Raw genomic sequence first — 27,693 nt, forward strand, 5'->3', positions numbered from 1 at the left:
AGAGAATGTGTTTTAGTGATGGAAATAATAGGTCAGACATGGATGGAGAGAAAAATGAGAAAAAGAAATGGAAACAAGAAATAAGCAACAAAAGGCACATAAATTTTTGGTTAGGGCATTTAGTTTAATTTATTTATGCTTTTTTATACTGTTGTACTTCGTGTCAGATGTCATCCATCTGTGCAAGGCAAGTAGCAAAGTTACAGGATAGCTACGTTAGTCTGTAATCACCACTTCCCAGTTATATTATTTACATTTAGAAATAGGATTTTAACTTTAAGCTTTGGTCCTCTGAATCCCCTATTACTAGCCCAGGGGTAGGCAACCTATGGCATGGGTGCCAAAGGCAGCACACGAGCTGATTTTCAGTGGCACTCACACTGCTCAGGTCCTGGCCACCGGCAGGGCCGGCTCTACTGTTTTTGCTACCCCAAGCAGCGTGCCGAACTGCCACTGCAGACGGCGGGGGCAGTCCATGTGCCGTTAGGGCAGCACGCGCGTTTCCATGGCTGCGGCAATTCGGCGGCAGCTTCTGTCTTCGGCCGGAAGACAGAAGCTTCCGAATTGCTGCCACAGGCAGCTGAACATAGAAGCTGCCACGCCGCCGTGGAAACACGCTTGCCACCCTAACAGCACATGGACACCTCCCGCCGTCCACGACGGCAATTTGGTGTGCTGCTTGGGGGCAAAAACACATGGACTGCCGCCCCTTGCAGATTGCTGCCCCAAGCACCTGCTTGGAATGCTGGTGCCTGGAGCCAGCCCTGGCCTTCAGTGCGGAGGGCTCTGCATTTTAATTTAATTTTAAATGAAGCTTCTTAAACATTTTAAAAACCTTATTTACTTTACACACAACAATAGTTTAGTTATATATTATAGACTTATAGAAAGAGACCTTCTAAAACGTTAAAATGTATTACTGGCGGGCGAAACCTTAAATTAGAGTGAATAAATGAAGACTTGGCACACCACTTCTGAAAGGTTGCCAATCCCTGGACGAGCCTCTGTGTGAATGGGCAAGGGCAGTTGGGGGTAGGGTGGGAGAGGAAAATGAAGAATTACTTCTATTGTTCCCCTGACTTCGTGTGATTGGAGCATGAAACCACTACTTGTACTAGCAATACTAACCTGGCCAGAGAGGGTGACAGGATGTGGGTGAAGACAAAAGCACAGCTGTAGTATATACCTCCCTGGATACCCAGGAGGCATTTCTAGTTGACTCAGTCAGAAGTGCTTCCTGGGACTCCCACTGTAATATAGCAGCTGCACATACCTCCCACATAAAATGCCCTAAGCAATGATATATGCTTAAATTGAGAATCATTGACAAGTCTCGGCATTTGCACCACTTCCTGTACCTAATTAAAAAAACCAGCATATATATTTTGAATGTTTTCTACAGTCATCCATAGGCAGATATTAATTTGGTAACCTTTACATTGTTTTAAGTAACATTTACTTTTTTAAAATTCATTGTTTGTTTCAGTTAAAACTGACAACAGTATTCAGGTCCCCATCTCTCCATTCTTACACACATTTCAGTACTTCTAACTTCAGCATCGCTCCTTTCTTCTATTTATGCTTCTTTATTAGAAATTACAATATTTCTAGGTTTCCCCCAAATGTTAGGCATAACACTGCAACAGAATTGTAACTGGTATATTTTGAGAATAAACACACATTCTCCAGTTTACCATTTTCAAAATGTTGTGCTAGTTTATAAACTCTTTACACAGGTGAACAGTTACACAAGTACTGTTGTCCATATTGATTTCAGTGGGACTACTACGCTATTTGCCTATCAACATAAACCTCAAGTGGAAAAAACAAACACACCACCACCTTGAAAGAAAATTACATGAGGGTGATAGTATGCCCAACAAGTTTAAAAATCACTGAAATATCTGGTTTTCTCTGTAACTGTGTTATGTCAAAGTATGACTAGAACATTATAATCAAAGAGCTACTCAATAGGTAAAAAATAATTATGTCCATTCCACTGCATTTACACAGGATAATAAATTACTTGATACACATGTCACATAAAACTTTCATATATACATACCAGTTTTGGGGTTTATTGAAAAGAATCCCTGTGGGTTTCCACTTGTAATCTTGTAGGTCAACTTTTCACTAGAGCTGGAATCAGGATCAAATGCCTCAATCTGAATGACAGATACATCCTTAGGTGAATTCTCCAAGACTTCTGGGTAATAAACAGGTTCTGTTGTCTGCGGAGCATTATCATTAACATCCCCAACTTCTATGTAGATTTCAATGAAAGAAGATAGAGGCACAACACCCTGGTCTGTTGCATAAACAGTTAACCAGTAATGTGAGGTAGTCTCACGGTCCAGCAGATCAGCTGTCTCTATTACACCTGTTCAACAGGAGGGAAAAAAGGAACAATATTAAATTCCCCATAAGTATAAAGAGTAAGTTAGGGGGGAAAAAATGTTAAAAGGGTCTGAATTTTCATACTTTATTGTTTCAATATTTATAAATCTGTTTTCTTTTTTAACCTCCCTTGAGAATTATCTGATTATTTAACATCATTCCTGAAATATTTCTGCCCAGAAGATATTAATTATGAGTTATTTGCAGTCTTTGGGACTTGATTTACCCTCTTAATTCATCACTCTTGACAATGAGAATTTAACACCATATTAAATTATCTAACTGATTTAGTACCAGGGTTTTGAACTATTCACCACCATTTAAATTAAGTGAGAACCTATTTAAATTTGATGACATATACACTCATATGTAGCTATGTGTCTGTGTGAATTAGATAAATGAATGTTTCTCAACGTGTATAAATACTTGAATCCACATATACAACCTTTCTGAGAAATCTGAAAATAGAGCGGTTTATGTTGCCCTTCTCAGCCTTGGGGCTTGGCTACACACAAAACTCCAAAGCGCTGCCGCGGCAGTGCTTTGAAGTGCAAGTGTGGTCGCGGCGCCAGCGCTGGGAGAGAGCTCTCCCAGTGCTGCAGGTACTCCATCTCCCCTTGGGGATTAGTTTACAGTGCTGGGAGCCGCGTTCCCAGTGCTGGGGCACTTTTTACACTGGCGCTTTACAGCGCTGTAACTTGCTGCGCTCAGAAGGGTGTTTTTTCACACCCTTAAGCGAGAAACTTGCAGCACTGTAAAGCACCAGTGTAGCCAAGGCCTCAGCTACAATGTTTGCTGTTACTTTGGCAAATCATTGTGTACCCCTAAAAAGAACTAAAATTCACTATTTCTAAAGAAACAAAGTAGCCGCTACAGAATGAGCCAATCTTTCTTACATTATCCAGACCGTCTGATTCCAGGTATTATTTTCTAGCTAGACCCAAAGAGGACCTGACATAAAAATACCTTAATATCTACAAAGAGAGGGACCAAAAAAAAAAAGCAATAGTATGTGATAATCATAAAGGGGCATTGTGAAGGTCGGTCATTAGTAATCATTATCATTATTGTTTATGTTACAGTAATGCATAAAGATCTAATTGTGATTGGAGCCCAAATGAGCCAAAACAGTGACATTCCAGCTAGGTTTGGGATTGTGGAAACAATTACATGATAGGCACAGGATAGGAGAAAATACTATATGCACATCTGTTCTGCTTATGCATGCTGTCAGTAAAATGGGATCTAGGTAAATGGACATTTATAGGTGTACCTTCTGAAGCATGATGTTTGTAAAAATAGTACTGCTGTATTCCCCTTCCTTCATTAAACATAATCAACGTTTGCTTTTCGTAGGTGGGGGGAGGCATATTGCCCCTCCCTAAAACAAAGAATGGTACTCTAAGAGGTTTAAGCATTGTTAAAAGTATATCTTCAGATTGTGTATCTGAGGACAAATTATGGTCCAAACATAACTGGCACTGAGGTCCCATTAGGAGCAGTATGAACATATCAGAGAACATAATCTGGCCCAAGAAGAAGATAATACGATTAACAGTTTCTCAAACTCTTAATTATGTCTTTGTTCTTATAGGAAATTGCATGAGAGTCTGATGAGAAAAACCCTGAATCCAAAATGATAGAGTTATTTCTGGAAAAGCTAGCTTCTAATACAAGAAAGAATATTCAAGTAACCTTTTACTGTTAAAGCAGAAATGCATATAATTTCAAAACATAGCATTCAATATTTTAGAATCACCACCAGATGTCACTCTGGAAACTAGTTGTGTAAAATGTAGAAAGCGGTAGGGCTCGGGCCAAGAGAATGGCAAATGAGAGTTCTGTATATTAAAACAAAAATTAATATTCTGTATAGGATGGTCTTGAAAACAAAACAGATAATAGTGGCTATCTAGTTACATTTTTTTTTGCAGAGGAATCCACTAATACCAGCAAAGTACTGAAAAGATATGGTATTGCTTCAAAATAAGTTGCCTTTTATATTTTCCACTTTTCAACTTCGTATTTGTACTTTGTTTACCTAGAATTTTCTTTCAAAAAACACAAATAATCATCATATGCAATCACTATATCTCTGTTAAGAAGTTGCCAATTAGCTGTGGGCTTCATCCTGCAATCATAATTTCTAAACATCACAGAGAACATAAACAAATTCTTTTTAAGTGCATCTGTCTGTGATCTGTATTCCCCCCAAATTTCCAGGATCAATTTCTATTATTTACTCCTGGTATACTTTTTTTTGTCTTTTTACTTATAAAGACGACTTACTTGAGAGTTAATGAACCAGATTAAGAATTCTAACATTACTTTTAACCACAGCATTTCCATAGAAACCCCATGTATTGAATGTGGCATGCAAGAGCTTCAGTTGAACAATCTGCACAGGCTGTGCCCTTATTTATCCTGCAGCAACTTCGCAAAAGCTACATGCCCTACTAACCATAAGACTAGATTACATTAATTCCCTCCTAGCAGGGCTTCTAGCAGGGCTTCTCTGTCGCTTGTAGCTTGTGTAGAATGCAATGGCATGCTTATTTATTGGGTTGAGCAACTATCACCATAGTATGTCCCCCCTCCTGCTTTCTTAACACCAACTACGTCAAAATAAAATGGCAGATTAATTTTAAAACGGCCATGTGTATTTTTGAAGCTCTTAGAAGGGTAGGCTTTAACTTTAAGACAGACCTCCTCAAGGCACTCACCCACCCCCTATTACAAATTCCACCACTTCTCCTTAGTTATGGTGACTCCTAGCTACAGACAGTGTCTCAAAGTCTTGCTCCCTTGACATCTCTCCCCCCAACACCTGAAAACTTTAAATCAACTATTTAAACAAGAAAAATGTTAATGCACAAAAACAAAAGAAACCTAGATTCAAAAGGGAACCATATAAAATAGGTTGCTAACTTTCTAATGGCAGTAAACCGAACATCGTTGACCCACCCCTTCCCTGAGGCCCTCCCTTTGTCCAAGACCCTACCCCCACTCACTCCATCCCCCTCCCTCTGTCACTTACTCTCCCCCATCTTCACTTATTCATTTTCACAGGACTTAGGCAGTGGGTTGGGGTGCATGAGGGGGTTGGGGCACAGGCTCTGGATGGCATTTATCTCAGGCAGCTCCCTGGAAGCAGCGACATGTTCCTCCAACTGCTAGGCAAAAGAGACAGCCATGGAGTTCTATGTGCTGCCTCCGGCTGCAGGCACCGCCCCCATAGCTCTCACTGGCCACAGTTCCCAGCCAATGGGAGCTGCAGGGGCAGCGCAAAGAGACTCCATGGCCATTCCTCCACCTAAGAGCCTGCTGGGGAGCCATGTTGAGCCAGGCAGGGAGCCTGCCAGCCTTGCTGTGCCAGCAGTACCGCCAACCAGAGTTTTAATGGCCTGGTCAGCAGTGCTGACCAGAATTGCCAAGGTCCCTTTTCGATCAGATGTTCCAGTCAAAAATCAGACACCTGGCAACTCTGATATAAAAGGATTATCAGGGTAACAACTAGAAACATGACACTCCTGAAAATGTTAGTACATTTATTTTTAGTTTCATTTCAAATTCGGTCTGGGTCCATCAGATGATTTCTACAAACTCTTCACTATGACAAAGTGAAAATGATTTTTGTGAAAATTTACAATGACAAACCTACAGAGCTACTGATTAATTAACCAGTGAACAACTCATCTAGCACAGATGTCTTCCCAACAGGACAGTGTTGGTTTTCAGAATTCTTCCAATTTTAACTTGCTCTAGGGTCACCTGCACTGTAAGTCTGCATTAGTGATTAGGATCCGGAAACCAAATCTACCTAAGCTGACAGTGAGAGTGAAATGAATCATTCTTCCATTTTTTCATGTTGGAACAAATCCCGAACTGTTGAACAAATATTTCTTCAATAGGATTGCTGTTTAAAAGTTTGAATCAGATTAAACAAGTGTGAAAGAGGTGAGGAAAAACCAGTTGAGGAAAAAACAACACTGATATCTGTACTGGGGCCTGAACTTAATGTTAAAAATAAAAAACATTACCTGATGTGAGATTCCTCAAATTTGCAAACAAAATACAGCAGAAATACAAACTTTTCCACCTCCCTACACTTTAGAACAGATATCAGTGACGGGCATATTAGAGAATATAGACACCTTTTTAAAAATGGACACATATGCATTCTAAGAATTAAGTTAGTCAGACAATATTAAAAATGAAGGTACAAAAAGCCACTTTAGTATATGGTACAAGCAAAACAGGGCTGGAAGAAATGAGGCCAAGCAGCTTTCCCTCACCCTTTGCACACAGGTCAGCCACAATTTATTTTGGGGCCAGACCTACTACTCCTGGTTAGTAGAGCTAAACTTTTGAAAGGGATATGGAGGGGTGAGTGTGTGGGCATGACTCAGCTTTTCCCCTTCATACCAGGCCAGCTCTGAGGAGTTCATCTTTCAAAATGCGGCAGAGCTACTAATCCAATGTGCACTCCCCCGGAGGAATTCTGGCTGTGACAAGCCAGGGATCCCCCATAGAAATATACAACCGAACACACATTCAATAGTTAAAAAATCAAAGTCCAGTCTGTATCAGAAACTACACACAAAACCACACCTTACAATCTCTTACCAGCCCCTCTCCTTCAGACCTGACCTTAAACATTTTAAATTACCAACAAAGAATGAAACTAATAGGACCACCTTAAATCTCAAGGGACATTGGGCCACATAAAAACACACAAAATTCAATACAATTTGCAATCTCTGCTCATGAAGTTACAGGCTTGGAACAAATCAGCTAAACCAGGATGAAGATGCTTTTCAAAAGGATAACAATATTTTCTTCCCTATCACTGGTCCAGGACCAATGCTCCCAAAAGCGTATTGGTCCTTAAAGGTCTTGTGCTGGTCTGCCAACTATTCCTCTTTGTAAATCTTTACTATATTATTCTAGTAGCCCATCTCACACAGAGTTAGAGCAGACTAATGGTTTTATGCGAGCTAGACTAATGCTTTATGCCATTTGAAAGCCAGCATTCTAAGCTTTCAGACAGAGTAAATCTTTGGATTAGAGCTCCAGTGGTTTTCAAGAGAGCAATCACAAAAATTATGTTTGACTTCAAATACTAAGAAAGAAAGAATCAGAAAAGGCGTGATTTCTGGTACCTTGTGACCAGCCAAGGGCAGTAAATAAATGCTCTTTCCACTGAGATAGTTGTGGGTAGAGTTTCCATCTCTTCAGCTGTATGAAACAAATATATTTGTTTCTAGCTCTGGTGGTTTACAAGGTATCAAATCTTAAGATACATGAGAACTACATTTATTCCCTCCATCTGCCATTGCTTTTTGGCATGGGTCCAAGAACAAAGTGCTGGACTTAGACAAATGTAAATTTCAATTCCTGATTGTGCTACACTTGGCTCTAATTCATGCTGCAAGCCCATCACTTTAACAAGTGCTTAATTCACATAAATATAAAACATTCCCCACCACAGAGTTTGGGATATATATTTCTGTTTTTTTTAACACACCTCCAACTGACCTGCTCTCATGACAAAAGATGAAGGTGCTGAAGGACAATTTTTTATATCAGACTGACAGTAAAGCCAGTATTTCAAAATGTATGTTATTAAAATGAAGAGGAAAGGTAGAATATCAAAATGTACACACTGTGCGAGACTTTCATTTACATTAAGGTCCTTTTATATCATTCTGGCAGTGTAAAGAGGTCTTAAAAGTGGCACTATGTTACACTGACACCTACTGAAAGTCTTTTTACACTGCCAGGGTGGTATAAAATAGTTTTAATGTAAACTAGAATCTGGCCCTTTATAAGCATCACTAATATTTTTCAGTGTTGTTAGGTAGTTTTTAATGGAAGGTTTTTGAATGGCCTCCTCTACATTTTAAACATTTTATGGATAGGCACTACTACTTCTTGTTACTTTCCTTTCATAGCAAGGAAATTTTATCAGTGAATTCTTGCCTAGGCAACCTGATAATCTTGCCCTTTTCCAATATTATGATCCCTTCCCTATCTTGCCCCTGACACTTAACTGCATTCTCCAAAGAAGGAAAATCACCATTAAAAGTTTCTTTAGGGTTTCTGTATCTGCTAAAGACTTCTTGTCCATCAAATCTAGATCTGTTGGGGGATGGTGAAATCTGCAGCTCCAAAACTTTTTCACTAGGCTAGATGTAGAAGTTCTTCAGCCTTTCAAGAGATCAGGACAAAATTAGGGTTTTACTCCTAGACCAGTGAGAAGAAAACATAATTATGCGATGACTCTTATCTCAGACTGTAATCTGTAAAGTGATATCAGCACTGATATTTCCTTTTGGGAAAAAAAGTTACTAACCTAGAGTTAAAAAAAATTCACTAGTGTTCTCCAATTAGAGTTGAGCATGGGGCCAAGTTCTTTCCTCATTTACGCACAGTTGCAAATTTAGGGCACGATCTTCCTCCCACTGGAGCTAATGACTTCAGTAAGAGGTACTCAGTAAGAGCAGACGATCCTAAATGAATTAAATGAGACAGCATCAGTCTGGATGAATAAATTGCCACAAGAGCACAATATTTGAGGAAATAGGATTGCAGGTTGAGAGGTACAACCCTCTTTTTCCTTCACCACCATGGCCACATGCCCCATGTTTTATCCACTTCACAATTTGGAGAATATCATGGCTGATCTAGGTTAGAAAAGCCAAAATGGATTTATTTAAAATGTAGTACATGTCTCATTCTCAACAAAAAAGAACTGTTGACAAAAATGTGAATTTCCAGGGTCTTAATAGTATGTCTAATTTAAATTAAATAGCCCGAACCACTATGACCAAAGTCACTAGTAAAGCAAGAATAAATGTATAAATCTAATGAAAGGCAGACAGTCTTATATACACCAATTAACAAATGCTCAAACTATAATACTCCCAATTCCCAGGGATGATCCTCCTTAAGTGTGCTTATCCATGAAAACTCTCATTAACAATATTAATGACTCTGTAATGGAAATCAAAACCTGCAATCATTTCTCAGCAAAGCATGAAAATGCAGTTTAGCAAAGCTTGCCCTGGGAATGACATTTGAAACAAACGAAGAGAAATCCCTGGCCTGGAACATGATGCTTGAAATCTGATTACAAACTTAATTAATCTAAGTTCTAATAAGCTTGGTAAATCAAAACCTTCCTCAGCCACTTTTAAAGCCTGTTACTGCTATGTGAAGTAACAGCAGTATTATTTTGAAAACTGCATGAACATATATTTTGATCAAATATGACCTTCAATAGATAGTCCAAATGAAGTATTAAAAATTAAATCTATTACAAACCAAGAGTCATGTTTTCCCTACTGCCACCAGTCTGCACTGACAGCAAAACAGTATCCTATCTTCTCCAATCTTTTAACTCATTAGTGAGGCATAAAAGTACAAAGATGGATTTAACCTGTATACTACCCATTTTCAAGCAGCAAAAGGAAAAAATATCCAGAGAAGGCTTTAACTTCATGTTTATTGAAATCCACTCTCTCATCCAGTCCCTCCCTGCTATGTGAATGTACGCACAGCTGTATTTCTCCTATGCACAGCTGACAATATTTGAAAAAAGAGGTTCAAATCAGCCTGAAGATTGTGTGGCTATTTGGTCAAATTTCTGGTTTGTTCTCTTTTTGGCATTTGTTCTGTTGTTTTAAAGTATATGAATCACATAAAGATGGATTCTGATACTTATATTATGCTCATTAGTACCACGTTCCTCGAGTGATACTCATGGGACTTCTGTGAAGCATGAACAAGGCTATCAAAATTTCTCTGCTCATTATAAGGGCTTCAAAACAGATACAATTTTCAGGCTGTTCTTCAAACTCCACTTTTCTACAATGACAAAGGTCGGGGGGGGGGGGTCCTCCAACATTTGCATCCTCTGCCTTTTATATTACATAATGATGTCACCTTAATACATGATGTAATGATGTTACAATAATGATGTTTCATTGCAAATTTATACACAAGCAATGATGGCATAATCCCATTTTATATGGTTTCATTAAATACCCTAGTATGATTTGAATTTTCCTATGAATTCATCCCCTGCACCTGAACACAAGTACATATACGCACACAGTCTCACCTCTCTGATCCAAATAATCTGGAATTCTAGCTTCTGTTTTTGCATTTCTGGTACAGTTTGGAAGAAGTGTGGCCCCTACCACTACCAGATTAGATGGGAATGTTTGCTGGCCTGCTCCTCCTCTGTCTTGGCAAGATGTATTTCTGTCTCTCTTTCTTCCTCTTCACAAAATTCCCACTTTTGTCTCTTCCTGTCCCATTCCCCCTTTCCTAAACTCCCTCTGCATCTCCCTCTGCAGTTTATGAGTTCCTCCTAAAGCATGATCTCTCCCTGGCCCTAACCTTAAGGTTGCTGCTGCCACTGACAAAGGGTATGGCTACACTTGAAACTTCAAAGCGCTGCTGCGGGAGCGCTTTGAAGTGCGAGTGTGATCGCAGCACCAGCGCTGGGAGAGAGTTCTCCACCTCCTCATGGGGATTAGCTTGCAGCGCTGGGAGCGTCAGCACTGTTTACACTGGTGCTTTACAGTATTGTATCTTGCAGCGCTCAAAGGGGTGTTTTTTTCATACCCCTGAGCGAGAAAGTTGCAGCACTGTAAAGCGCCAGTGTAGCCAAGGCCAAAGACTGGCTAGGTAGGAGAAAGCTACTAATGCCCATTTACCACCTTTTCATCCTGTGTGTCGCACTGAGCTGTAAAGTTACTAAGAAGACAGCAGCACCAGTAGGGTCAAGAAGTGAAAACCATCTGGAAAAGGAGGAGAGGCAGTGTCTGTCTGCTCTTGAGACAGACATCACAATTGTTTCCCCCTTAAGTAGGGACAGAGACAAATCAGGAGAGTTGGCACGTGTGATTCTATGTGTTATGTGTCTTTTAGAGCCTCATACTCACAGTCAGATATGGTAAAGGAGAGCAAGGTAGATGGACAGAAGGCAAAATGTTTCATTTAATATATTTATCTATATTTCTAACACACGGAGATAATACATTTTAGTCTAGTATATTCTATTCTTTACAGTGTGTAAAAATGTAAAATGAATACTTCTGTAAAGTTATAGCCAATTCCATGCTTCTGAGCCTTTGAAAATTTATAAATCTTCTAGAAGATTTGTTAGACTAGATTATGCCTGACTGCACCACAGGTGAGTAAGAGAAAGGGCTGTGCTGAGCCACAACCATGGAGAGCCACAGTGTTGTATGCCAGAAGGAGTTCTACCTTTGGAAGGGAGTCTGAAACCATTTAACTTACAGAATTCCCAAAAGTGAAATTATTTCATGCCCTCAATCTGGGGTGGTGCAACTCCCCACACCCCCCAATGTGAGGCATTCCTTATAAGGTACAATTGAGCCCTTTGTCTGCAGTTTTGCTAAAACAACATCCAAGCGTAATGTCAACAAAACTGCATATTATTTGTCCAGCCACATAAAAAGACCCACCACATGATCTTACTGGATCTTTAAACTAGGCAAAACAATTGCCCCTAAGCACTTAAGCTGTAATGTCCTGTCATGGAGACAAGAAACTATTCAGCAGTTAAAATGTCAGTTGAAAAGACCAAAACCTCAGTCCTGTGAACTCCTTGAAGCAATCTTCTGCTAAAGAAGGAATGGAATGAGATTCCTTTTGCTAAAGTAAAATGTCAGCTTGTCTACTGTATAAACAGGGCAGAGTGCCAAATGAGGCACAGTCTAACTCTTAAAATACTGAAGATCTGTGGTGAGCAATGTGAGCTTTTAAAAATGACATACACGCTGACTTAAATAATGTCTTGATAGCATAACCAAGCAAAAAAAACGCTGGGCTTTCCCTTTTTTTACTTATATCGTACATATACTTTGAATAGGAAGCATTATTTGATATTTTTTCTGAAGAATAAGGAGCGATAGCCATGCAGAAAATATTTGATCAGTTTAAGGTTTATCATCAATAAAGCTGGATTACCTAGGTAAAACATCTATCAGATTTCTTAAATCTGATAAGAAATTGCCGTTGTTTCAAAATATAACCTTTATTTGCAATTTATGAATTACATGTGTACGTGCTGTTTCATCTGCTCTAGAAACTTCTAACTGGGCATAAATAGGGAGACTGGTAACTTAGCAACAGCCAGCCAATGTACTATCTTCTGCATAACTCATGTAAATTAGTTGTTTGCAAACATATGAAAAGTATGAATGTGCATAATTAAGAAATCAATTTAGTTTTAAGTATTTTCACTGATTTCTATAGTTTCTCGACACTTCAACGGCTCATTTATTTAATGTCTGAGCAAAGATGAACCTTACAATAACATAAAACATTTCTAATTTGTTAAATAATTCAATTGCTTTATTATTTTAAATGTATTCAGGTTGTTTGTATTTTAATGCTTTCAAAATCAATTTAAAGGCCTGATAAAAAAAAATGTAATCCAACAATGCAGTGGGCCGTATATTTAGGAATTCTCTAATTTACCACAGCAGTCCCTAGATAATATTACCTCACACCATCTTTCAGCATCTTATTTCTCTTCAATTTTGGTAATTTTGGGTCACATTTATGTTTACATTTTACAATTAAATAAAATATACCCTACTTAATTTAATAAGTTTTCTATGAACTGGTCGTATGCAGAATTGCACATTCAATATTCTTTGCTCAATTAGTCAGAGAAGAAGGGTATTAAAATGTTTAAAGATTTCTCTCTTAGACTTCCCAATTTCTGCTTCAAAGAACTCTGAGAAAAATATTTTGCTGGTGCAACTAGGAATAAATAAAGCAAGGGAAGAGCATACTGAAATTATAATTTTTTCTTCAGACTTAAATAAAAAGACATAGTAAACATACAAAGAAAATCAAATGATGTCAACAAAGATTTTTTAGTTACTGCTAAAGATGATTCTTTAATATAGCTGTATATATTCATGCTAAGATCTACCAAAGCCAGTTACTAAAATATCCTGCTTAGACAGCGTTAATAAATGAAAGAGGATACTGGTAACTGTTCTGATGGTCCTTGAGAATATCAAACTGCCCATTCTCTAGGATACATAACTTTCTCAATTTCTAATAACGAATCACTAGCAATATCAGCAATCTGATGGAGTTGTAGTGAGTCTGCACTAACAAATTCATTAACAAGGGGATGACAGTTCCAGTCTGCAGCTGAAGGGCCTTCACAGCATGACTGGACCTTCTCCTCTTCATACTGTATGAAAATTAGACTATTTCTGCATATTATTACTATAATAGAAGAAAGTTCCCTTAGTAGAAGAATTATGTATATCAGTATCTGTTCTGAAACTTTTTATTAAGGCAAAGATACCACGAAATATGAAAATATTACATTTTACATTACTTATACAGGATCAGGTTAATATTTAAAGAACCTGGCTAAAAAGACAGCCTTCAAATCTTGACAGCCTCCATACCGCAAAGTAAAGCAATTGAAAAATTCACACACAGTAAAATGTTGCTTCCAAACAAAACTGGACTACCCAAAATGCTCCAGCATTGCAGCTGAACCCAAACCGTGACATAAAATTTAAGAAGCAGAATTGTTTGTCACTACCTCACTTCTCTATTATTAACAGATGGTAACAAGATAAATTGTGATCGAATATGGAGGAAAGAAAGGAACAGTCACTATGGACTGGCACTACAGGTAGCTCAAACAGTCCAGAACAAGTTGGATACAGTGCTATGGAAGAGAAATTCTGGAGTCAGCTAATGGCTAATCAAAACTTCGCTTTAGTTGAGCTCATAAAGATGATACAAAGTTTTAAAGGCTAAAGTTAATAAAAACTGAGCATTAAGCTAAGAATACATTTGTAAACATTTAGAAGAGACTTTACAAATCTGAGCCCTGGTCTACACTCCGAGTTTAGGTCGAATTTAACAGCGTTAGATCGATTTAACCCTGCACCCGTCCATACGACAAAGCCATTATTTTCGACTTAAAGGGCTCTTAAAATCGATTTCAGTACTCCTCCCCCGATGAGGGGATTAGCACTGAAATCGACCTTGCCAGGTAGAATTTGGGGTAGCGTGGTCACAATTCGACGGTATTGGCCTCCAGGAGCTATCCCAGAGTGCTCCATTGTGACCACTCTGGACAGCGCTCTCAGCTCAGATGCACTGGCCAGGTAGACAGGAAAAGGCCCGCGAACTTTTGAATCTCATTTCCTGTTTGCACAGCACGGCGATCTGCAGGTGAGTGCAGATCTCATCAGCAGAGGTGACCATGATGGAGTCCCAAAAATCGCAAAAAAGCCCCAGCATGGACCGAACAGGAGGTACGGGATCCAATCGCTGTATGGGGAAAGGAATCCGTGCTATCAGAACTCCATTCCAAAAGACGAAATGCACAAACATTTGAAAAAAATCTCAAAGGGCATGAAAGACAGAGGCTATAACAGCGACCCGTAGCAGTGACGCGTGAAACTTAAGGAGCTGAGGCAAGCCTAACAAAAAACCACAGAGGCAAACAGCCACTCTGGGTCAGAGCCCCAGACATGCTGCTTCTATGATGAGCTGCGTGCCACTCTAGGTGGTGCAGCCAGCTCGACCCCACACGTGTGCTTTGACTCCATCAATGGAGTAGCATGCAACAGGGATGTTGGTTTGGGGACGAGAAAGATGCTGAGGAGGAGATTGAAGATAGCTCACAGCAAAGAAGCAGAGAAACCATTTTCCCCGACCCCCAGGAATGGTTTCTCACCCTGAACCTGGAGTCAGTACCCTCCGAACCCACCCAAGGCTGCCTCCCAGACCCGCCAGGCAGAAAAGGGACCTCTGGTGAGTGTATCTTTTTAAATATTATACATGGCTTAAAAGCAAGCATATTTAATTATTAATTTTCCCCGGCATTCGCGGCCAGTACAGCTATTGGAAAAGTCTGTTAACGTGTAGGGATGGAATGGAAATCCTCCAGGGACATCTCTATAAAGCTCTTCTGGATGTACTCACAAAGCCTTTACAAAAGGTTTCTGGGGACAGCAGCCTTATTCCATCCTCTTTACCATGCCAGGCCAGTAGCACATAGTCTGGAATAATTGAACAAAGCATGGCAGCATATGGTCCCGATGTTTGCTGGCATTCAAACAGCATCCGTTCTTTATCTCTCTGTGTTATCCTCAGGAGACTGATATCATCCCTGGACACCTGGTTGAAATAGGGTGATTTTATTAAGGGGACATTCAGAGGTGTCTGTTCGTGCTGGGCTGTTTGCCTGTAGGTGAACAGAAATGTTCCCCGCTGTTAGCTATGCGGTGGGGGGAGGGGTGAAGCGATCATCCCAGAGAATTGGGTGGGGGGTTAGTTGGGTTTGTGCTGCACGTTAACCTGAAAACCACAGCCCCTCCTTTTAAATGGGCTAAGGCCTAAGGCTACTGGAGGAACAAACTGGTATGCTCTGGCATATAGTTGAGGTTCAGGAAAGGCAGCTTGAGCATAGACTGCCGCTACAGCCCCTGTGTAACCAACCGCCCTCCTCCCCAAGTTCCATTGCCTCCTTACCCAGATGCCCAAGAATGCAGTGATGGGGCTCCCTCCGGGCACCCAACCACTCCACCCCAGAGGACTGCTCAAGCAACAGAAAGCTGGCATTCAATAAGTTTTAAAGTAGTGTGGCATTGTCCTTCCCTCCTCCCACACCTCACCCAGTGCTTCACTCCTCCTCCACCCCTCCCGGGATACATTGGCAGTTATCCCCCTATTTGTGTGATGAAATAAAGAATGCATGAATGTGAAGCAACAATGACTTTATTGCCTCTGCAAGCAGTTATTGAAGGGGGGAGGGGAGAGTGGTTAGCTTACAGAGAGCAGAGTGAACCAAGGGGAGGGGAGTTCGTCAAGGAGAAACAAACCGAACTTTCACACCATAGCCTGGCCAGTCATGAAACTGGTTTTCAAAGCTTCTCTGATGCACACTGCACCCTCCTGTATTCTGCTAACCCCCCTGGTGTCTGGCTGCGCATAATCAACGGCCAGGTGATTTGCCTCAACCTCTCACCCCGCCATAAATGTCTCCCCACTTGCTCTCACAGATATTGTGGAGTGCGCAGCAAGCAGTAATACCAATGGGAATATTGGTTTTGCTGAGGTCTATCTGAGCCAGTAAGCTGTGCCAGCGTGCTCTTAAAACATCCAAATGCACATTCTACCACCATTCTGCACTTAGTCAGGAGCTGTTCAACTACAGGTTGAGCACGTCCAGGCTGCCTATGTACAGCTTCATGAACCATGGCATTAAGGGGTAGGCTGGGTCCCCAAGGATAACTATAGGCATTTCAACATCCCCAACAGTTATTTTCTGGTCTGGGAAGAAAGTTCCTTGGCTGCAGCTTTTGAAATAGACCAGAGTTCCTGAAGACGTGAGCGTCATATACCTTTCCCAGCCATCCCACACTGATATTGGTGAAACATGCCTTGTGATCCACCAGTGCTTGCAGCACCATTGAAAAGTACCCCTTTCGGTTTATGTACTCGCTGGCTTGGTGCTCTGGTGTCAAGATAACGATATTGCCCCACCACAGTTAGGGAATCTCATTGCAGCAAAGCCATCCACTATGACCTACACATTTCCCAGAGTCACTACCCTTGATATCAGCAGCTCTTTGATTGCGCTGGCTATTTGGATCACAGCAGCCCCCACAGTAGATTTGCCCACTTCAAATTGATGCCTGACTGACCGGTAGCTGTCTGGCGTTGCAAGGTTCCAGAGGGCTATCGCCACTCTCGTCTCAACTGTGAGGGTAGTTTCACCTTGGTATTCTGGTGCTTCAGGGCAGAGGAAAGCAAGTCACAAAGTTCCATGAAAGTGCCCTCATGCATGCGAAAGTTTTGCAGCCACTGGGAATCATCCCAGACGTGCAACACTAAGCGGTCCCATCAGTCTGTGCTTGATTCACGGGCCCAGAATCGGCGTTCCACAGCATGAACCTGCCCCATTAACACCATGATGTCCACATTGCTGGGACCCATACTTTGTGATAAGTCTACATCCATGTCCTCATCACTCTTGTCACCGCGCTGCCGTCACCTCCTCACCTGGTTTTGTTTTTGCAAGTTCTGGTTCTGCATATACTGCAGATAATGCACGTGGTGTTTACAGTGCTCATAATTGCGGCAGTGATCTGAGCGGGCTCCACGCTTGCTGTGGTATGGCATCTGCGCTGAAAAAAGGTGCAAAACAATTGTTTGCCGTTGTTCCGATGGAGGGAGGGGCAACTGATGACATGGCTCACAGTGCTGTCACACAGAATGGCCCCCTCAAGGACTGAACTCACAACCTTGGATTTAGTAGGCCAATGCTCAAACCATTGAGCTATCACTCCACCCACTATTCATGGAGATGGGGGAGGAAGCAAATGAATATAAAACAAATCTGGTCTCTTTATTGTTCTGATCCACTCTCTCTCTCTTATACATCTTAGGCTGGCAGCAGAGGGTGCAGTACAATTGTTAGCCATCGTCGTCTCCTGGCTGCTCGCCAGAAGATGATGCAGTACGACTCCCATTTATGTCCAGGTGTCCCCGGCGACCTCACCAAAGTCAGCTAAAAGACCACCTAGGAGACGACAACGATGGCTACCAATCGTAATGCACCGTCTGCTGCCAAAAGGCAATGAGCTCCTGCTGTGCAGCAATGCAGTACCACATCGAGCAGCCCTAGAAGACATACGGTGATGGTGAGCTGAGTGAGCTCCAGGCTTGCAGTGGTATGTCATCTGCATGGGTAACCCAGGTAAAAAGGCGAGAAACAATTTATTGCTTTTACCCAGAACCACCAGCGACAATGTTTTTGCCCCGTCAGGCATTGGGAGCTCAACCCAGAATTCCAATGGGCGGCAGAGAATGATGGAACTGTGGGATAGCTACCCACAGAGCAATGCTCTGGAAGTCGACACTAGCCTCGGTACTGTGGACGCACTCCACCGAGTTAATGATCTTAAGTGGGGACACACACCATCGACCGTATAAAATCAATTTCTAAAAAATCGACTTCTATAAATTCAAACTAATTTTGTAGTGTAGACATACCCTTAGTTAAGACTAAAAACAGTTAAACTACACTTCAACAAAAAAAAGAGTGATCACACTGCTTTCATTCTTACACAAAATTAATTAAATTAATTTAAAACTTTGTACATAGCTCAATGAGAAAAATAAACAAATGTAAGAAAGAATTTTATACAATTATGTTTTTAAAATAGCCATTAAAAGAGTTGTTCACCAAAAATTATGGGTCATCCGAACCATATGTGGGTTAAAAGAAAAAAAGATTGTTAGGGTACAAAGTGAGCATGCATTCAGAGATATGGGGGGGAAAGTTGATGCAATCAATCACACGATCCCTGATGCGGCTGCCTTAGAATTCAGCCTATTACTTCCAGTTCAGGAAATCTTTTGGGACAAAGGCAGACAGCTCCTATTGTCTTTCTGGTTTACAGTTATTTTAATAGCTCCGGCTTATTTCTGTCAACTACACTACTTGTATGTCAGATTTTTGGAAAAGAAATATAATTGCTATACCAGAAACAGTTTATACTGCTGAAACCTTGATGTGGAGAGGCATACAAAATTAGTGTATATTAAATGAAATGTTAACTATTCTATTGCTAGGAAAATGTAGTGAAGCACAGACAAGTGCAACCTGATTTCTTGGCAGAAAGGGGAAGGAAAAGAAGCTTTTGTTATGGCATGGTCAATCAACATGATTTTAAAAGAGAGAGAGGCTTGAAAGCCATGGTTATGCTACTGTAACAATGAAGCACTACAGTGGTAATATTGACAAAATAAAAATTGCCACAAGACTTTGGGCCAAATACTGCTCACCTGACTTACTAAAGCAGTCCAGCTAACTTTACTGGGGCTATTAATGAGGTGTTCTCATGATTTGGCGCAATCTTTGCTCCAATTATCCTCACTGGCATTTAGGACACATTCTTGTCTTAAGGGACAGACAAAACTGGTATCTATATCTAGATATACAAACTTCCCAAACATGCTGCTATTGCCACTATTGTTTTTATAAATGTCCTGAAAAAGAGGCAAACTAAAGGTAATGGGCCAGCAATGGAAACAAATCAACTGAGGCCAGAAAGCTTCTTTTGTCAATCAGAGCTATGGTGGCTTGGAGGGATCCAATTTTGAGCTTCTGATATTTCTCAAACTGATTCAGCTACTTTAAATCTAGAATTGGCCTCAGGTACTACAATTTTCTGACACCTCTAAGTCCCTTGATTACACTCCCTATCCTATCTGACTGTGGGGATCAGAGATGATGGTACCCACAGTGACTGGGTGCTGAGGGTAGAGATTATGACTAGATCTACACCTTTTCTTTCCATCAATCTTTTCAGCATTGTGAGATGTATACTAACGTGCAGGGGAAAAAAGTTGAAATGAATATCTCAGCCATAGACATCTACTGCCAGCTCAGCTAGAGGCAGAAAACAAATGGGAAGCCAACAAGAGAAAGGATGGGCACCAAAATCTCATCTTCTGTGTGAACACTTCCTGTGTGAGCGAGAGCTAAGGAAGAACACACAAGTGTGCACTGCTTGCAGTCATGTCCCAAAACTCACTGAGCTAAGGCTGAGGAGGACAAGCTTTGGAAGTGTGTGGTGAGAGAGCTACTGAGGAAGCATGTTCACTAGGGATATTAGTTTTCTGTGATAAAAATCCCAAAATTCTCAGATTAAAAAAAAAAAAAATCCGCATTTTTCCACAATTAAAATGAAATGCTAAACTTTAGTTTTCTCAGCCACATTATATATATAGCTATCAGTTGAGCACGTTTTATTAATGTGTTTGCCATTTTAAAGCAAATTCAAAGCCTACCAGTGCCATCAATCATTATAAAATAAAATTAATAGAATTGTAATTTGTACCTCTTACATATACTAAATACTTCTCTGGGTGTCAGCCCCAGCTGTCAGGGCTCAGGCTGGGGCTGTCAGCCCTGGTTCAGTTAATGAAGAGCTGGATAATGGAGGCTAAGATAAATGGGGTTTTACTGTAAATGTTTTTATTTGTTCTCAAAATGTAAAAACTAAAGATCTCTGTAAAAATGCAAATTCCTCTTTCCACCACCCCCCCCCCATGACAAATGGATTTCTAGAATCCCTCTTCACCTGTGTCAAGACAGCTCAGAATTTAGTAGTATTTTTGGATAAGGAAGTCTCAAGTGATTTCAGGGGCCAAAGTGTCTTTTTCCATATGAGCTTAGCATGATGGTCATAACCAGTCACTGCTCTCCGGTTTGGGCCTTGCCACAGTTACTCCTACCTGTGCTGCTGACTGGATTGCTGTAATATACTTTACATGAGACTTCCACTAAGGCCATTCAGCAGCTTCAGCTGGTTTAGCAAGTAATGGCCTAATTACTTAGTGGGGCTGGTCATAGGAAGAACATTATAGCAGTGCTCCTTAGATTGCATTGGCTTCCCACTGGTTTCCAAGTGTAAATCAGAAGTTCAGTGTGTCCATATCAGCTATGCTGTCACTGTTTTGCCCCACAGTCACGCTAGGTCTGTTTGGAACATTTTCAGTTGCAAAATCCTCTGGATAACTTCCCACAGCTCCTAGCACAGCTCTCAGGGCTTGGCTACACTGGCACTTTACAGCGCTGCAACTTTCGTGTGAAAAAACACCCCCCTGAGCGCTGCAAGATACAGCGCTGTAAAGCCTCAGCGTAATCAGCGCTGCAAGCTACACTCGTAGAGGATGTGGTTTACGTGCAGCGCTAGGAGAGCTGTCTCCCAGCGTTGGCGCTCCGACCACACACACCACTTCAAAGCACTGCCAAATTTCAAGTGTAGTCATACCCTCAGAAACATAGGATACTATGGAGAGACATCAGCAACTGCTGGTGCACTGTGGAACAGCAGGACGACTAATTGAACCATCCATGCTATTACAACCTGCCACCAATATTCACAATGGCACTAAAACAGAGCAAGCTAACAGAGTGTTTCCAGCATTTGCGGCAACTGTGCATCTGGATGTGAAGGTGTTTTACACAAGAGCTAGGAGGATCAAGTAGTTCTTATTACAGTCAATTTCTTTTGTGTATTCAAGGGCTAAAAGTACTTAGGTTGGAACATCTGGGGTTCAGGGACTCTGGGAGCATCCATTTATTTCCTCAGGCTTCTACTTATAGGATCAGGATAGGTATATTTTTATTCATATAATCAGTATGGATTTTACTTTTGAATTAATATCTGTTTACTTTTGTACAGGAGCTTTTAAAACAAAGCTATACGTAAAAATAGTCTGAAGTTTGCTTTTGAATTAGGAGAGAAAGTATTTAAAGGGATGTAGGCAAATAGCTTATCTTGATTACAGGGTTTTTCGGTCTTGATTATTAATTAGCAAGTGAGAAATACCCTACTGTAATGTTTGTGGGAGGCTACGGGCCTACCCAGAGTGCTTTGCAAGAACGAGGCCCACACACACCGTGAGTTATTGGCTTTAACGAAAGTAAAGTGACACATCCGCAACGGGGACTCCGGGCGTTGCTGTCACGGAGGCGGGGAACCCAGCACCGAAGCTCAGCTCGGCCTGGGTCGGAGTCCAAAGGCGGGACCGGGAGCATACAGCTATATATACACACAATACAAAGCAACTTATACATATACAAGAAGGGACTTTTTACAGGCTATGTTTGCCCTTTGGCCTAAGGCCATACAAACTGGTTTCAACCAGTTAAAAGCAAGTTATAACTGGCATGCCGTGCTCTACAATGACCGGCCACTTAGGAAGCAGACGCTTTTTACAAGGCCGCCGAGAAAGCAGAAATACCCTAGCTAGTGACAGTTTTTTGCAGTCCCCTACACTTATATATCTAAACAAATTCTTAGGTATGCACTGAAGAATCAACAGTTAACTTGTAGAACATAAAAGAGTTCATTATACACCTCTACCTCGATATAACACTGTCCTTGGGAGCCACAAAATCTTACTGCGTTATAGGTGAAACCATGTTATATCAAACTTGCTTTGATCCACCGGAATGCACAGGCCTGACCTCCCTGGAGCACTGCTTTACCGCGTTATATCCGAATTCGTGTTATATTGGGTGGCGTTATAGCGAGGTAGCGGTGCACCAGTTAAATAGGACAGCATCAAATGTATTAATTCAATGGGTATTAGTTAAAAGTAGGCTACAATACTTTTAAAGCAGACACAGTGAATAATAAGTTTGCAGGGCTCTGTTCAATATATGTAGGGCTTTTTTTAATTTTTTTTTTAATTAATGTCATTGTTGGGGGGGGTTATTTTTAGCAATTTTTGAGTTTTAGGTAGACATCTAAAAACCAAGGTTTTTCAAGGCTCTCTCTCTTTGTATATACATTAATGAAATATGTATATACATTTCTCATTACAGTACTATATACCATATATGGACAAACTTACTGACCCTCTGAGCTGCATACAACGATCTTCAGAAGCTCGAGAGTCAGGGTACGCCTTCCAAGGCTCGGGGCTTCAGCCCTGTAGCAGGGTCAGGGAGGTCTCGGGGCTTCAGTCCCATGGGGCACGCCTGCTGGGGCTTGGGGCTGAAACTCCATTCTCACTGAAGCCCCGAGCCCCAGCAGGCGTGCCCCATGGGTCTGAAGCCCCAACACCTCCCTCTCTGTAGAAATCCCTAGTCCTATCACCCTACCATAGGGCAGAAGCCCTGAGCTCCCCCAAACAGTCTGGTCAGTGGAGAATGGGGAGCAGCATGAGAAGTTCTATGAGCCGCACTTTAACTGTAAAAGAGCCGACGATCCTGCTATATACTGTAATGAGTAATCTTTTTGTGATGTTCCCTAGTGCACGTTAAAGTAGTACTGTTTTAAACACCACTATGTTAACTTGCACTAGGGAATCTTTAGTGCACATCAGCAGCATCTACATAGAAAAATTAACATGTAATATGTTAGTTGAGTTTACAGTGTAGACAAGCCCTTAGACATAAGTACCATTTTCAGTGTTTTTCCAGTGTTTAGTAGATAATACCAGTGTTTCCTCTAATTTTTCCCCACCCATGTGTGGAATGAATTTTGTTGTGTGCGCCAATACGGAGGTGATGTCTGACACATCACCTCCATATTGATGCACATAAGAAAATTCATGTGGCGGGGTGGGATCAAGGGATTCAGAATGTGGGAGGGGGCTCAGGGTTGGCGCAGAGGGTTGGGGTGCAGCGGGGCTGAGTGGTCCATCAGGGGGTGCGGGCTCTGGGGTGGGGTCAGGGATGAGGAGGTCAGGGCTGGGGCAGAGGGTTGCAGTGCAGGGGAGTGCGGGCTCTGACTGGGAGTGCAGGCTCTGGGCTGGGGCTAGGGATGAGGGGTTTGGGGTGCAGTGGGGTTCCCCGGGGCTATGGTAGGGAGAGAGAGAGGGCTCCTCCCCCAGCTCTCTCTTCCCACAGCATCATCTGGGCTGGGGCGGGGGGGGGAAGATGCCTCTCCCTCGGCCACGGCAGGTCCAGGCCAGGCTGGGTTGGGGCTGGGGCGCCCATCCCCCAGCCACGGCAGGTTCGGTGCTGGGCTGGAGCTCCTGTCTCCTGGCCACAGCAAGTTCAGGGCTGGGCTGGAGCTTGGTCTGGGGAGGGGTTCTTCCTACACTGATTTAGGTACTGCAAGTGAAGGATCCCTGTGTTATTTTAGATAAACTGCAAACCATTGACAAAACTGAGTTTTCTATTGAACCATTTTAGAAGGTTTGTTTGCTTTTGAGAGAAATTCACACATTCACAGAAATTAGAAACAGAAGAGACCAGTAGGTGACCTTTTCTATCCTCCTATCAGTCCAGAGTTGTTCCCTACATTATATTCTCTAGTACTTTGTATTCTCATTATTAGAGTAGATAAAGCAACTGAATTTTCAAAGAATTTTACATTCCCTGAATTACACACACAGCACAGCATACATTCCCAGCTCTAGTCAACCTAAAGGTCACACATTGGATCAATAAAAACAATGAGGAGTCCTTGTGGCACCTTAGAGACCAACAAATTTATTTGGGCATAAGCTTTCATGGGCTAGAACCCACTTCATCGGATGCTTGAAGTGAAAACACTGGATCAATATTCACTTTACACCTAACCCTTAATAATCTGCAGTAATCCTACTCTCACAGTGATCATCATATTCTCTTAACTGTAGGCTCATTAGCCAGTGCACATCTGTAAATTGACGCCCTTGTCACTTACTTCACAACTCATTTTTTTCCCCCATCACTGTTTTTCCAAACTCCTCACGCTGACTTTCACCTACCTCATCTGAAGCAGCTGTCTCTTTACAATGAAGCACTATTAAATGTCGACACATTAGATTAAGTACTTCTGTCATTACTATCTTCCTTTGGATGCATTTAACAAAATCTGAAATTCCACCACTAGCATACACAACAGATGGCTATTCCATTGTTTAGCACTTACTTCTCAGAAAACATAGGGGTATATCTGGCAAATAAACATGCAACTCCTGATCTCTGGACCTTTGTCCTTTAGCCCATGTGACTCCTCATTATGAAACTGATTAGGAGTGGTACGAAGCTGACACTGTGAACACTATGAACTGTGTGGCAAATGTCTTTCACAATACCCATACCTCCTCAGATACCTACCAAAAATTCCACACTTCCTGACAAGTGTGCATTTTCTCCCAACACGTTTTTACCATTAAATGTTTTAAACATAAAAACCAACAAGTCAAAACTATATCCCCTACTGGATGAGATGCAAATCACATGCACAGGCAATACTTTTCAAAAATATCAACGAGGCTCCTTTTCCACATCTGAACACAGTGAAATACCTAAATTATAAATGTGATATACAACCTAGTTTCAACAGAGTAAACTAACTATGGTACACAGTTTCTTTAGGAAACTTCACATAATTACCATGCATTTTCCCAAAGCAATCAACATTCCTTACATAAGTACCTGAACATTTGTTAATCATTAGCTGTTCAGCTAATAAAAAAAAGGACAAAACCACATACTAGCATACTCTATCTTCATAATGGATGCACAGAGAAATAACTTTAAAATAAAGAACTGAATAATGATAGGGCAACAAATGTACACCAAAGAAGTAATCCAAGAACAGTTGCATGTACTAGTTGAAGTGAAGTGAAGTTTTTAAACTTACTGCAAATGCCAGTCTGATACTTTGGCAACTCCTTTTATGTCTCAAGCTGAGTCCGGAATTCAGCAATAAAACTTCACACGTGTAACTAAAACAGTGTCTTTAAAGGGTTTTAAATAAATGAAATGACTGTTGCTAATCTCTTGGGCAAGTAAAGTATATGACCAGAGTTTTAACACCAAAAATTATAACCATTATAAAACCACACAAATTAAAGTCTTATCTAGCCTCACTTTGATTCACCACCCTACCTTGTCTTTCTTACAGGAAGGGCATTACTTTTGGATCAAAGAGAAAATTCCACAGACAGAAGTTTTAACTTGCCTGCTACATAGCAGACTAAGTTCCTATCACTCAGGAAACTAACTTCCAGAGAGACAGACTATACTTTCCTATGGTAAAACCTAAAGGTACAATGTGACATATACTTCATTTCCATGCAGTATTTTTGGGAACAGTTGTATTAAATTTATGAATGGTTCATGTATGATTGTGTTCCACTCCATGGGTAGGGTTACAACAGCTCCTCCAGAAACTAACAAAAGTGAGGGGATTATAAACAATTCCAGGGAAAAAGGTCTCAGTCTTTTCAAAGAGCTAATAGAAAGGGGGGTGGGGTACTGGGGTAACGGCCTCTGCCCCCGGGGGTACTGGCTAACATCACCTACCCCAGGGGGGTGAGAGGTACTGGGGTAACAGCACCTGCCTNTGCTGACGGTCTGTAGAAATTAGAGGTAATAAGCCAAGCTATGTTCCCAAATTTGAGGCAGAGTGGGAAACCCACTCCAGACAGGGATCTAGAAGAACTCCCTTTTCCTCCTACGGCATGCAGGGGACCAAGGAGATGGTGCCATAGATGGTCCAGCAGAGGTAGTGGGAATAGTGAGAGGACCAGAGATGTGGAGGCTGGAGCTGAAAAGGTCCAAGAGATGGATGAAGCTGGAGGCAGAACTAGAGTGACAAAAGCTTGCTGACTAGAACAAATACCACTGGCTCAAAGAAAAGAAGACGGTCGAGTACCACCCAGGAGACTTAGAGAAAACATGGGGGGCGGGGGAGGGGTGTACCTAATCAGGGGCTGGCAAGCAGGCAGATTTGGATATGATGAACCCCAGCGATCTGCCTGTAGCCTGAGTCAATATGGACACCAAAGTTCTGGGACTCTGACCGTGGGAACATGTGAGGTTATGTCTTGTGACATGTTATTTTTGGAAATGAAAATGGGGCTCTAATCCCAAATTCAGTTTTTTCACTGGCAAAGACGGACAGGGGCTATGTCTACATTAGCACTTACATCCATATAACACATCACTCAGGAGTGTGAAAAAACCACCTCTGAGTGACGTAAGTTACGCTGACAGAAGAGCCGGTGCGGACAGCGCTATATTTGTGGAAGACACTCTCCCGCCAACACAGCTACTGCCGCTCATTGGAAGTGGTTTAATTATGTCAACAGGAGAGCTTGCTCCTATCGGCACAGAGCAGCTACACAAACGATCTTACAGGAGCACAGCTGTATTGGTATGGCTCTGCCGCTGTAAGCTTGCTAGCACAGACATGGCCAGGGTAATATAAACTCCTCTGGCTGACTCAAAATGCAGAAAGGTGTCAGCCCGATTGAAAGAGGAGCTGACAGGGAAAAGGTGGGAGGAGGGGGCTGGATTCCCTCTGCAGGTAGCTAAGAAACTGAAACATAAAACAACCAGGGAGTAGGGAGAACTTCTTCCCCTAGTCTGACTTCCTGATGGTCTGTGAAAACACAAAGGACCTTGAACCGGGTGAGGGAGGAAACACTGCTCACCTTGACTCAGTGTGTGCAGAACAAACTGCCAACCCAGGGTGTGCGGGTGAGTCAATACTTCCTTCTTGCCCTAGAGACCCTGAGGTTATGTCACAAGACTTCCCAGGCCCTGACCTCCAAGGAGGTGGGACAGAGAAAGAAATTTGGCTATGAGAGGAGAATCTTTATTGCATGAATTGTTGAAATTTGAAGTTATAAAAAGGAATTGGCAGACATCACCCAGGGAATAAACCTGTGGCTTCTTCTCATATGCTAAAGAGCTGGCAGGGCTATCCAGATCATGGCTCAACCACTTTTTGGCTG

At 41.6% G+C, this 27,693-nt stretch overlaps 1 protein-coding gene across 4 annotated transcripts in view; it reads right to left on the minus strand.

Moving 5' to 3' along the window:
• The window catches only part of FAT1 (FAT atypical cadherin 1), a 177,155-nt gene that overhangs the window by 108,173 nt on the left and 41,289 nt on the right, over positions 1-27,693 (minus strand). For all 4 annotated transcript variants that reach the window (XM_075066427.1, XM_075066426.1, XM_032799959.2 and 1 more), the window contains exon 3: positions 2,066-2,380. In XM_075066427.1, coding sequence (XP_074922528.1) covers positions 2,066-2,380 — 315 coding nt within the window. The remainder of the gene's footprint in view (positions 1-2,065; positions 2,381-27,693) is intronic.

This window comes from Chelonoidis abingdonii, chromosome 5, assembly GCF_003597395.2.
Source record: "Chelonoidis abingdonii isolate Lonesome George chromosome 5, CheloAbing_2.0, whole genome shotgun sequence".
NCBI classification, from domain to species: Eukaryota; Metazoa; Chordata; order Testudines; family Testudinidae; genus Chelonoidis; species Chelonoidis abingdonii.